The sequence below is a fragment of the Calonectris borealis genome, chromosome 3 (assembly GCF_964195595.1).
Source record: "Calonectris borealis chromosome 3, bCalBor7.hap1.2, whole genome shotgun sequence".
NCBI lineage: Eukaryota > Metazoa > Chordata > Aves > Procellariiformes > Procellariidae > Calonectris > Calonectris borealis.
In genome coordinates this window covers 94,618,279-94,631,546 of record NC_134314.1, presented here as the reverse complement: position 1 = coordinate 94,631,546, position 13,268 = coordinate 94,618,279, and the positions used below count along the sequence as shown (strand labels likewise).

Here is a 13,268-nt window from a genome sequence, read left to right as displayed (position 1 = left end):
AGCACATAGCTCGTTACATTCAGTTTGGATTACAAAAACACGATGAAACAAACTGCATCGAAATGTACAAATTAACAGCTCAGGAGTGCACGACACGGACATGGAATTAGATTGTAATATGGAACAAACTCCACAGGGAGGCTAAGTAACAAATCACTAGTGTCTCTATAAACTATAGAAGGTTTCCAAATGAGCAAATACACAAAACAGAGCACAGACTTTTCTATAACTCAAGCAAATTGCTAAATGGGAAAAAAAGAAAAACATTCCCTCTCCTATATTATGCACACATTTATAAGAGAATGGAGTTACAAGAAAGTTTAATAAATTAAACCTGTGGGTTGCACATTCTAAATAGGTAACTTCACGCTGGCAATGTGCAAACATCATGGCAATTAAGTCATATTTCTAAACATTTTTTTTTACATCATCAGAGAACCTATACACAAGAGACTAAATTACAGCTGGTGTTTCAACGAATCATTTGGAAAGGTTATGAGTTAGAAGGTGAACAAGATATTAACAAAACAGAAAGAAACTGGCTTTACCATAAAGAAGAAAATATACTAGAAAACAGAGCTATGAAAAACTAAAAATAATGCAAGTTGAGACAAAAAAGGGCTGAACTCTTTTCTTTGCTCGTAGATTACCCTGTACAATGGGACTGGCAATCCCCTGAGATAAGAAGAAGAAAACACATGGAAAATATCAGTGATGTCTTGTGAAAAGAGAGGAAAAAATTAAATTAAGACTATTTGGCAGTCTTTTCAGGTAGCCAGTACTGAGAATAGGTCATATTTTTGTTTGAGTGTAATTTATATTTTTAACAAATGAGTCCCAGACTACTAAACTGTGAATTTAGCAAGATGCAATCCCATGAAACAGCCACTAATGTCCTACAGGGTAGTTTGCTGATAGGATTGATTGACTGTGAAATGTTAAAGTTCTTAATTAAAAGGCATTCAATTTTCCTAGATTGTGTTGATAAAAAGATACTTTCAAACGTGACTGGAAAAAGCCCTACTAACTTGAAGTTAGTAGTAGCTAAAAAGAAGAAAAGAGAAAAAGTGAAAACCTGTCCTACCTCAATACACAACATTCGAGTGCCAGTTGTGAAAGAAATTCTTTTTCTTCCACTAACGATTGTACAGAAATACAAATACTTCATGGGTCTGTCTTCCATCAGTGCTTGCCCCTTCCCACTGTTTTATATGCGGGAAGATGAAGGAGAAGGAAAAAGGAGAAAATAATTGAGCAAATCAAACCAGCAGCTGAGCCACTGGCCCGATTGACAACCTACGTTGCACTGCTGTGCACACAACGCCTTCACACAGCCAGGTCCCAGGAAGATGAGGGTTGTATCTTCCATACAGCACTTTTAATGCCTTTCTATATATATACAACGCATAGCAAAATCATATCAGTATTACCACAAAGCATCTTCCATGCCATCATAGTATAGACAGAGAAAAAAAAATAGACCTCTCAAGTAACATTATACTAACTTCACTCAAAATGTGATCTCTATTTAACTCTTAAAACTCCAGCAAGCCTAGAAAGCTTCAGCTATCCTTCTCTTCCGTATTTCCAATTCTCCTGTATGTATTGAGTACTAGGAATGTGTAGCATAAATATGCTAGATAATTTGGTTGATGGTACTATTTTTGACAGAAGTAAAAAAATTAATACTAAGCTTAGATAATACAACTGTACTTCAATAAACTCATTTTCTATAAATTTGTCTTTCCCCTCCAAAACTTTAAGACAGGTTAGGGGAAAAGGAGTAAACCGAAAACATATAAATCCTTTCCCAATCCTTCCACAAAATATTGCTCTGTTCTAACAACCCAAACAAAGCTATTACTCAGATTTTTACATTTTTTAAAGCCACAGAATAATGCATACTAACAGAGTAAAAAATCTTTGAGGTCAGCAGTGCAAATCAAGCTTATAAATAAGTGAAGGCCAACTAAAGTCATTTATCCCATTTTTTTTTCTTCATTCCATCTCATGGGTGATTGTCTTTCTCAAGCTTAGCCTTTTGAAGTTTACTAATTATGCTAAGACATCTTTTCCCTACCAGCCTTACCCTTTTAAAAATTCTTTGGGCATAGAGTAAAAGAAATTAAATGTATGCCAGACAATATCTATGTTTATATATGGAATGTTATCATTCTTTATTAGTAGGTGCCCTAGAAATTAGAGGTATCTTTGTTGCCACTGTAACCAGCTATCCAATTTTCCAAAGAATTATTTAGCTTCCAGCCTGACTGTGTAAGAAAAGTTGAAGATGAAACTTGACTACTTTCAAGTGCCAGCCAGTAAGCGCTTTTTGTGGCAAGCAGTCTCTGTACTTCAAAATACAAAGACAGACATGAACACAGCACAAATTCTAGCCTAATGAAGCAACAAATTGAGGCACCAATTTCCATTAGGAGCCAACAAAGGGAATACCATACTGAAAAAGAAACATTTTGTGTACAGAAAGAGAAAAGTAGTACTTAGTGCTGTTTTCAAACGTCTGAAAATGCTTGCTGCTTTTCCAGCAAAGTACTAAAACATGTGGATTCACATCAGAAATTACAAGGATATGGAAAATACAAACATAACAGTTTTTTAATCATTCATTTAGGAATAAAAACTTTATGAAGAAGAGAAGGGCTGAATAAAGCATAATTTATCATTTATCATACAACAGGATACTGCAAAGATAACAAAATTTGAACTAGCAACATGCAAGATTCACCTGTTGAAAAGGTTTTCAGTAAGCAAGCTGAAAGCTTGACTGAGGATCAAGTTAGCAGTTGATTAACAGCAAAATCTATTTAGGCAGGAACGCTGACTTTTGCCAGCTCATGCTTACAGTAGGTGTTATTACTGCCAGACAAGGCAGCATTCTAAATAGCTCCCAGGATTTACAAAGACTGAGAGAAAATGAAATTGTGTTATTCAAGTGACTCTGAATCACGTAAACCCCCAATTTTGTAAGCTCCAAAAACTCTGTGTGACTTAGGCATGACAAAACAAAGCTCTGCTTAACAAAGCAGAAGGGTTAAGGTGCACAAAACCATGAAATAACTCTACAGTCAGGCATCTGAGTGAGTTCAGAAAATAGAAAGAATAGCGAATAATCTGATACTTCTAGAATCAGATGATATGTAGAAGATATTAGTGTCTGTTTTTATTTTTTTTCCCCCTTATCAGATCTTTCAAATTCAGGAGAATAAAAGATACTATTGAAGTTACAAAATTTCATAATCTGGTATGGAGCCAAGCATATATATTGACAATACCTATGTGGTTCCAGCAATACTGATTTCCTACTCGATAGATGGAGATCAAAAATCCAGTTTTTACTCATCAAGGTACCAGTATGTAAAAAAATGTGTTTGATTTCAAACTAAAAATAAAACTGAACTCAGAGTCGAAGCCCTTAAAACTCAGAGAATTCTTGGGTTATACGGTTCAAGTATTTTCTCAAATTCAGTGATGCTGATCTAGCGCTTCACAGAACATGAACATAAACACTGCATAGCTGGATTAAGAAGAGAGATGGACACCCACCTCTGGAAGTTTCAATTACACCTTCAGACAGAAAGGCTATGAAACTGATTCACAAATCCATGAACACCCTAATCATTTCATCTTTTCAGTTTTCCAAGTGCATCTCTCCACCAAACCATCCAGTGCTGCACTTACCTTCAGCTTCACATACTATTGAACAAGCTGAAATCCACTTCCTGCACCCCTCTTTCCAATGCCGATGGCACTATAACACAAATTAAGCTTTCTAGACTCACAATCAAATGGATTAAAGGCAGACTGCATTTTTTTGTGGTGATTTAAGTAGAAAGTCTAGTTTTACAGTTTTCTGTATTTAAATATTTTTTCTTACTCGTAATAGTTTGTTCTGTGACTGTTCCCAGAGGTTCCAATTAAAATTGAGTTCTTGAGGTACCAGGTGTTGTTTTCGTGAATGTTTGTAGAATTCCTGCCTGAAAGAGCCTACTTTGTAAAAGTGGCTTTTCAAAAGTACTCAAATAATGTCCCTACCTGAAGTTGATATTAAAACTTCCATAAACCTAATGGGAGCAAAGACAGATTAATAAAGAGTACTTTTGAAAAATTTCACTTACCACTGTCCTGTATTTTAATCATTCAGATTTCACAGTTTACCATATTGAAAGAAGAGAGGCTGCAGTACTAGCAAAAGATCTGGTGTCGCTAAGGGAGATACTCTGGCCGTAATTTGCATTTTTTTACTTACCAGCCTATATTCTGATTAAAAACACCCCACACTTTATTGCATTTGTATTCTGGATGTGCAATAAGTCTGAAGTAACTACGCCTTAACCATCTGAAGAGCAAATTTATTTGAAGCAATTTAATATGTAGGATTACACTTGTAGCATATCTGGAGACTTTGAGGCATTGATAACATGTGGTCAGCACTGAATTGGAAACAGAATGTTGTAAAGTACTTTGCAAAAGTACAATTAACTTGAATTATTTCAGAGAGGCTCTTGAACGTTTCAGAGTCTGCCGCTTCTATGCGACTTAAATAAACAAGTCAGGTATTCCTTCTTGGAACAGGCAGATGGGGTGAAGAGGAGGCAAAGGGGGCTGAAGAGGATAGCTAACTTCAAGCTCCTCTGCAATATTTATCAACGTTTATGTGCAAGCAAGAACTAGTCTGTGGCAAATGAACAGCAGATTTGTGGTCGTCCAGAAGAGCTTAGTGGACCTCCTAGATCTAGGTCAATACATTGGGTTCTTCTAGGCAAAGGGTTGTGCAATACCTGTGCAGTATCCAGCTCACTCTTGCCATAGACAGATGAACAACCTAATCTCTATAATAATCTGTGAAAAGTATTCCTGTGTTTAATATAAAAAAATGTACAAAGATTGCCAAAACAAGGAATTCCACTCTCCTTGCTACTCAATCTTGTTGCTTTTGCTGTTTGTTTCATCTAGGGACAAATGAGAGTGAAAATTCAGTGAATTTATCTTGATAATAAATTCAGAAGTCACAAGTATTTGCTCAAACAAGAAGGCAAACTGACAGGCCCTGACCATTGCCCTTTGCTCCATTTTTGTGCTAATTAACCATCACAGACATCAAACTATGACCAGGGATGGGGAGGTAAGGAAATGGCAGAAGCAAAGAGCTCATGATCATGTATTTACAAACTGCTACATAGTTTAGAAGGTCTGAAAAACCAGTAAAGATAGGAAGGTTCCATGTAATAATTCATACTGCAATGTAAACCCAACAGTGTTTTCATCTCTTGCTGACTTGTTGCCCTTCTCCCCTGATTTATATAAAAAGATAATGCTTACACAAATGCAAGAGGCTTTGCTGCTCTGTGTGCCTGAAATTATTTAAAAAAAAAAAAACAGGAAAACTGGGTTCCCTCTGAAAAAAAACAAACCCGTTTAACAAAGTTACTAACCTTTTTCGTTGTGTGGATTTCTTTTTTCTAAAATAAAAGAGAAAGGAAACGACGGTCAAGAGAAATAATAATTCCCAATTTTCCCTTGCATATAAATCTGCTTCAATACAGTTGAATGAATAACATGCCATATTAAAAGAGAAACAAGAGGACCTTTTTACACATAGTACCTTTGGAGTGCCTAGAATGGTGAAAAACATCTTTCAACAGCTTACTTGCCTAAAATCTTGCTATCTGTGGTGGTTAAATTTCCAGAAACAAGAGTATACATCTTTCTATTTCAATACTGTGGCTGGAAACCCAGTATAAAAAATACGCTAAAAATATTTCAGTAACATTAAAAAAAAAGGAAAAAAAAAAGAAAAATGACTGTTATGTGGGACTGATGACATTGAGTAGTAACTCAAAAACTCTCAAACAGGACTGCTTATTTCAACACTACTTGTTGAAAGAATCGTAGTTAAAAATCTAAAAAGATAGAGTAAATTTGCCTTTTTCCACAATACTTAGTTTTGTTCCAACCAGCAGTAGCTTTTTAAGTTACTCAAACTCTTCAAGTCTTATTTCATTAAAATAAACAGGCTGTAAAGAAAGCCTTGAAAATTTGAAAGGTAAGCTTCCCTGCCCCTCCCTCCCCCCCAATCACACAAATGTTTAGATATCATGTTGTATTTTTACAACAGAAAAATGAATTTGATCAGAGATAATGGCTTTTCAGAAGAATTACAGAATAGAAGCCAACAATTTTCCTTCCTGTTAAAAACAACCAAAACAAAACAAAACAAAAAAAAAACCCCAAACAAGCAGTAAAACCAAAATAAAAGATGCTTTGCTCAATGCTTGACCTGCTGGCTGTGGAGTCTTGGGTACTCTGCCAAACCCAGAATATGAGGGATGGGCCATTTTGATATCTCAGAATCAGAAAATCCACATTTCTGAGGTACGCAAACAGAAGTTGTTTACAGTGCTAATATGAACATAACAGTTGTACGGAGTCAAATCAAAGACTTAGTAGCTTGTTTCTGACAGCAGTCAGTAGGGAAAGAGTACAGGAAAGGATTTGCACTTTCTTCATTTTACCCCTTCCAGTGATCCATGGCTTTGGAAAACAGCCAGAGAAATATATGCATCATTTTGCTGCAGCCTTTGACAATCTTTATTTCCCATGGGTTTGTTTAATGAAGTGATGCTGAACCCCAGATCGGAAATCTACAAGTCAAAATTTATTTTTTGTAAAAAAAGTCAGAAAAAGCTTTAAAAAAAATTTTTTTGGTACATTTTGCCTTAATTTTCAAAGATTCTATGACCTTGCCATGGAAATCGATGACCTTAAAAAAAAAAAACTTTCTGCAAGCTCAATATTAATGTTTCACAGACAAGCCAATGATTGAAAGTTTTAAAAAAAATTCTGAACTTTTTAATGTTGTATCTGTTCCCCCAAGAGAAATTAAAAATCATGAACTATGACAGCACTTTTATTACAATTAAAAATAAGTTTACAATACTAAATACCGCAAAAAAAAATTCAGAAAGGCAAAGCTAGAAAACACTAGCAGGAAAAGGTCAATAGCAATTCCTAACATTTTACACAGTAGAACTGGTCTTGCAATAAGAAAATAATATCTAGCAATTAGAATTAGCCTACTGATGAGCTACTGATGATTTAATGTTCAAGGGCTGCAAGTTAAAAAGAAATGGAGCAAGAGGTTTTCTATACTAACCTTTCCTTTTCATTTTTATCCATACCATATTTCAGAGGTTATTACAAAACAAATCCTACAAAATTCCAAATTACAATTCAGACTTATGCATTTTGAAAGCCACATCATCCGTATAGGAGCTGTGCTGACAGCAGAGCTCTGTAGTTCAAGCGTGTTCCAGAATTCCATGAACTTCAAAAACAAGATTTGATTGGTACATTTACACAAGAGGTTCTTGATTAGCAAATAAATGAAGAACCAAAGTGAGGAAAATCTGATTACATATACACACTGAAGGAAGAAAAACCCATGCACAAATCCTGAAGGAGATGCCAACAATGTGGTTTCGATAATCTAACAAGAACACAAAACCTTTTACTGCACTTACCAGCAAAGCATTTGGAACAGAGATTCATAGTCTTGCTGGACCTGGGGCAAAAATAAAAAAAAAAATAGAGCTAAAAAATTCATTATAATTCTAATCAATATAGGGAAGTTTTCTGGGGGAATGAAGCAAGGGTACAGAGAGGGTAAGAACTTAAATGGCTAGGAATCAAAGATAAGTGGCTAGAAGGCTAAACTAGGAATAGGGACAGGGGGAAGAGACTTCATATGGCAATCTCTTTCCAATTTAAAGGGCTTCCAAAACATGACTTCCACACATTTACCTTGTATTTGAAAATAGGCTTACTTTACCATTCAATGTATATATCACACACTCGTCATTCGGATCTTTCTATTGCAATATGATAATAACGATAGACAGGAAGAGCCAATACATTCCACTTGAATATTAGACTCCCCTTGGCAACAGCTTTGCAGTCCTGACAAATCCTGAATACAGACAGCAATAGAGAGATTAAAGTATTGCACTTACAAGGACACAGACAGATGTGCTCTTGCAAGTCTAGCTGGAATGGCTTAAGAAGTTATTACCTCAAGCTGTTCATTACTACCTTAAGCTGCATCCAGCAGTAATTTAAAATAACCTGGCTGACTTGGCACTGACATGGACTAGGATAGTTCCTATGATCCATTAGTGTGGCTCAACTGTGAGGGCAGTAACCTTCAGCTGAGAGAAAAACAGCTGGAGAATGACAGCGATATCTTAAGCCTCCCAGATGTCTTGAAAGTGTTTGTGCAATTATGCCATAAGTGTTCACCCTCATAAAGAAAGTCAGAAGGCCCACAGAAAAAAAAAAAAAAATTAAGGCTATAGACCTCTCTAGGGCTACCATGAAACTACCCAAAGCAATATACTATGGGAGAACAAGTTTCTCCCAGTTTACAAAAAGTTCTCTTCTAACATCACAACATCTCTTTTACAAAGTGAGCTGGAGAATAGTCTCAAAAGCTCTCCACATGTTGAAATGTCTTTAGGTAAGAGCAACCCAGTTTCTGTGCACACTGCCCAATATTTGATTTGTTCAGCGTTCCTGAATCAGCTGCACCATTACATATAAGCATTAACACCGTCCTGAGCAGGTCTCAAAGTACATATTGATAGGCAAGGCTGTACCAAAACTGTCCATGCCCACAAGACTTTTTTGCATCCTTAGAGCAGCCTCTAGCTGCAATATATCATTTAGCGAAATTAATCGCATCTTTATCTTTAGAAATATGCATACACAAAAAGAATTGAGACTACCAAAACAGTTGTTTTCTATTTCCAGCCAAACATGGATAGAATTTTGAGATGAGATCTGCATCTTACAATATACAAATTATAAAAATCAAAACTGCTTATTATCTCGAGACAAAAATTTTGACAGTTTTTTCAAAGCATTTATATCACAAATGAACACACCTATCAGGATTATAGAATTCCCCTCCCCAGTTTGCAAATGGATATTTTGAATGACTTTCCAGTAACAAAGTAAATCCAGACTTCGTCAATCATATCTTAGTATTAGTCACATCAAAACATTACAGATGCTTTTAAATTCATGCACATTTGAAAGCTGGTTTACATCAGGCTCAAGAATTCTAGAACACAGTTCACTGCAGATATGAGACATAAGCGTTTGCCAGCTATAGCAAGAGCCACAGACACATGAAAGCTAGTTTTAAATGCAAACAGTATGTGCACAGGAGAAAAGTTAATTCCCAGGAAAAGAAAAGCAGAACAGCATTTGTAGCCATACAAATACATCATCAAATTGGTATACACCTAAAGATTCAATATCTATGTTGACAGTCTGCACAGATTATCTACCTTCAAAAGAACTGCAATTAAAAACAGCATGGTGAGTCAACACCTACAGCATTAGTGTGCTGCAGTTCAGTACTCACTGCTTATGGGTTAGACCTTCTGGAGCAGCTCAATATGCCAGGCAGGAGCTTCTCTGCAAAGCCATTAAACCCCAGGGGCAGCAAAGAAAAAGAAAGGCAGAGTTCAGATGGTTCATATTGATGACATTGGAATGGGCAATGACAAATGTTTTCAGTGGTATAATCAACCATCTCAGCTGTTAAATATCAATCCAAAGCCTCATATAATATTTACTTATCAGCACACCAACAATGGAGAACACACACGCACACACATACAACATACAGTGAAAAAAGGCTGCCATTTACTCTAACACAAAAAAAAAAAAAAACCACACGATTTTCTGAAAGGACAGTGCTATTGGACAAGTGACCTTGTGAGCTAAATAACTTCAGTTCACTGTTACAGTTTCAAGGATCATTTTCTCTCTGATCCTTTCATATGCTTTTTTAAGGCATCCAAGTCAATCTGAGGCTGCCTTGAAGATGAGAATGTAAACTTTGAGTGCGTTTTTTCTGTCTTTTAGATTCTTTTACACAGTCACTTTTGCCACTGCAGATCCATCAACATTAAACTAGAACTAAGAAAATGGCATTTTTTTATTAGAGACAGAGTAACAGTGTTGATCAACAATCAGCCCCTTTTTGAAAGTGCAATATTTAATTAGAGCAAAAGCTTTACAAAGAAAATGCATTAAGCAGTTTACGTACGTCAAACTTACTAGGTATTATCTGAGAGTCATGTCAATGTCTGTCAAGTAAAACATATGTTTGACAGCTCTTTGTCACACTGCAAATCCCTCCTCTCATTGCTAGGATTTCCTCTTTACAGCAGGCAAGCGCTCTCTCACCAGACTTAAAGTTGAGCAAATCTGCATATTGCTGTTTTCTCTATGAAGTAAATCTCGTTAACCATATAGCTGTTTTACTTTAAATACTTCCCAGTGACTCCAGCATTCACCAGAAACTCATACTGCCAGCCAGGAACTCCAAAATATAAAATTTCTTTGCTCCTGATAGCCTTTTCAAATACATCATATATCTGTAATATCTGTTATTTCTTGAGGTAATTTTATTTGAAACACTCAAAGCTCTAAAGCATTGAACAATCCTGGTCATGACACAGCCTCCTTTCCTTCCACTTCATAGGAAAGAGATGGTCACAGAGTCCAACTCTACTCAGAGCAGGTGGCTTTTAGGGAAAGCAATACATTTCAGATTTCTAGGAACATACAGTAAAATGAGGAGTGTAAAGGTGAATAAGGCACAATGAAGCTAAAATTCAAAGTCAGTTCTGGCAATGAGAATTGCATGTTTTAGACTGCAAGTCTTTAGGCTGACACCTGACATTTCTACACCCTTCTGTTGCAGTTAGATCGGGGATATTCGACACGCTTGTGAAGCAGTTATCAAATCACCACAGTTTTTAACCGAATGTATTAAGGTAATTCCCAGATTTCCCTCATAGAAGTCAGCTTCATGCTTAACAGCACCTAATCCAGAATTACTACAGTATACATTTTATATGTACAATATCCCTAGAAAGCCAGTTTTATACTGGTAATTTACAATCTCCACTTGTATATAATTTAAGCTGGTATTCAGAAAGACATTCATATTTATGGATAAATCAAGTCAAACAGAATGGTATTATCTCCGAGGCAGAATATAAAGTTAAACCCTACCTGAAGGTACTTCCACTTGTCAAAAAGAAGCCATTTAACTAAAGGGTGACACAAAATTATTATGTAGATTGGAAACCACAAGGTGAAGCAAGCTCAGAAGGTCAAGTGGCAGAGCAAGTTAAAGGCAGAGGATACTTCAAGCCAGCTGGAAAACCCCAGAGGCTACAGAATGATTGCATGCAACAACTCCCCAGGACTTGGTCCAACACAAGTGTAGGTATTAAAAGTGCTTCCACTGCCAAAGGAAAAAAAAAAAACCACTCCCTTAACAACACAGTCATGAAAGTAGTAACAATGACATAAGGACTTTGAAAGAGGAAGAAATTTACAGAAATGGGAAATCCTGGAAGTTGTAACATATTTATACTTTAAGCAATAAATAAATCACATGTAAGGATAAAAATAAAAAACACATTTGAGGCTATTCAAACCATCATCTCTTACTTACACTGTTGTGCCTACAAATCTCTATAGCCAAAGTAACTATTTGAGCCTTCAGATAGACGCACATGCAGACCACTGTAAGGTCTTAACTTCAGTGAAATTAACATCTGCATCTCCGCTTAAAGATGAATAATGCAAAGTGAGAGCCAGTGAGAGGCACTAAGTATCAAAAATAACACATGTCAAATCCTGTGTATTGATACGTAACTAATTAATAAAACTATAGAACTAAGATTCTTATTCAGCCCCTCTGCTTGCTTCCCTGATTCCATTTTCATGTTACTTCCAGTACATTCTTCTCAAGGAGTGGCCTTAGCCAGTCCATTAAAAGCAGTGAAAATTATTTACTCAAATTTATGCCCTATTCTACTAATTACTCCTTTTCTTTCTTGCCATTTGGCCGTATACCATTGCGAGGTACCACTCAAATCAACATGCGCATTCTACTCTGTCTTCACTGGAAGTTTGTTTTTCTTTCCCCCTCTCCCAGTATATGATTTTATCAATACGAAACCACATCTAGAGAATGAAGTTGATATTCTAGCCATAAATCTCAAAGACAAGACTGTTAGATGTACATAGTTGATCAGAACAGCCAAAGTCTAAAAAAAAAAAATCTCAATCTGAAGATTCAAGAACAAATTACATGTGGAAATTTTGCACATTCAAAGAGAGTTAAAAAGTATACAGAAATTTGCCTGATCTCAGCCTCTCTAATGAAAACAATTTTTTGCCAAGAAATTTATATAGGCATACCTAATAAATACTGAGGGTTTTGTAACAAAGCCTACATTTTCCAGCAGATTGTCAGAACCTTCCTAGCTTCCCCGTTCCCATCTTTAAGAGGAAAGAAAGAAAAAAAAGGGGGAAAAAAACCCAAACCAAAACAAAAAAACCCACAGAAATGCTAAAAACTAATACTTGCTTAAATCCACACAAGTGCCAAAGGGCAATACAAAATGCTCGGTTACGTCTATATTAGGTCTCCTACACTTTTTAAGATAATACTGAACTAGCATTATTAATGCAAATGCCCACCAATAGCAAGAATCATGCAGCTGTACAAGAGTAAAAGTAAGTGATGATTCTAGCACAGGCGTATATACTCAATGCTTGAAAAATAACACCAGAATAATAGTTATTCTTGAAAATAATTTTTGTTCAGTTGTCTTTTGAGGATGGAAGAATATGGAATTTGGAGAAAAAAAATGCTTTCATATAGCATGCATTAGATATTTTAAGAGATTTAAGCCACAGATGCTAATTAAATATGATTGCAAAATCCCAGATTCTGCATTTTTATTGGGAACAAGGTTTTCCAGCATATCTAGTAATGATTCTTTATGATTCAGAAGTTCCTATGACTTGGTAGTAGGAAAACATATCTGCTTCAGTGGCACTATAATTGCATTGGTGATTAAACACACCATGTTAAATGCTTCTTGGTCCCCTTCCAGTATAGCAATTAGAGTGGGATCGCAGTGTCACTACAGTACAAATATATCTTAGCCCCTGAATGATACCTGTCCAATATTGTCAGGGGCCGTATCTTTGAGAAACGTTAACATAATATGAATCATGTCATTAATTAGTTAAAACTAGAAAGAAGCCTCCTCCCTATACGTTCAGCACATACTTCATGTATTTGGCAACTTACGACAACTATGTTAAATCAGTGCATTTATACTACTGTAGTTAATGGCCTGTCACCGTTT

General features: G+C 36.0%; 1 protein-coding gene across 1 annotated transcript in view; it reads right to left on the bottom strand.

Moving 5' to 3' along the window:
• Positions 1–13,268, bottom strand: part of ZFAND3 (zinc finger AN1-type containing 3) — a 144,505-nt gene that overhangs the window by 101,191 nt on the left and 30,046 nt on the right. Inside the window, 2 exon segments of the mRNA XM_075146797.1 lie at positions 5,454–5,480; positions 7,542–7,582. Of these exon segments, the coding sequence (XP_075002898.1) occupies positions 5,454–5,480; positions 7,542–7,582 (68 nt within the window).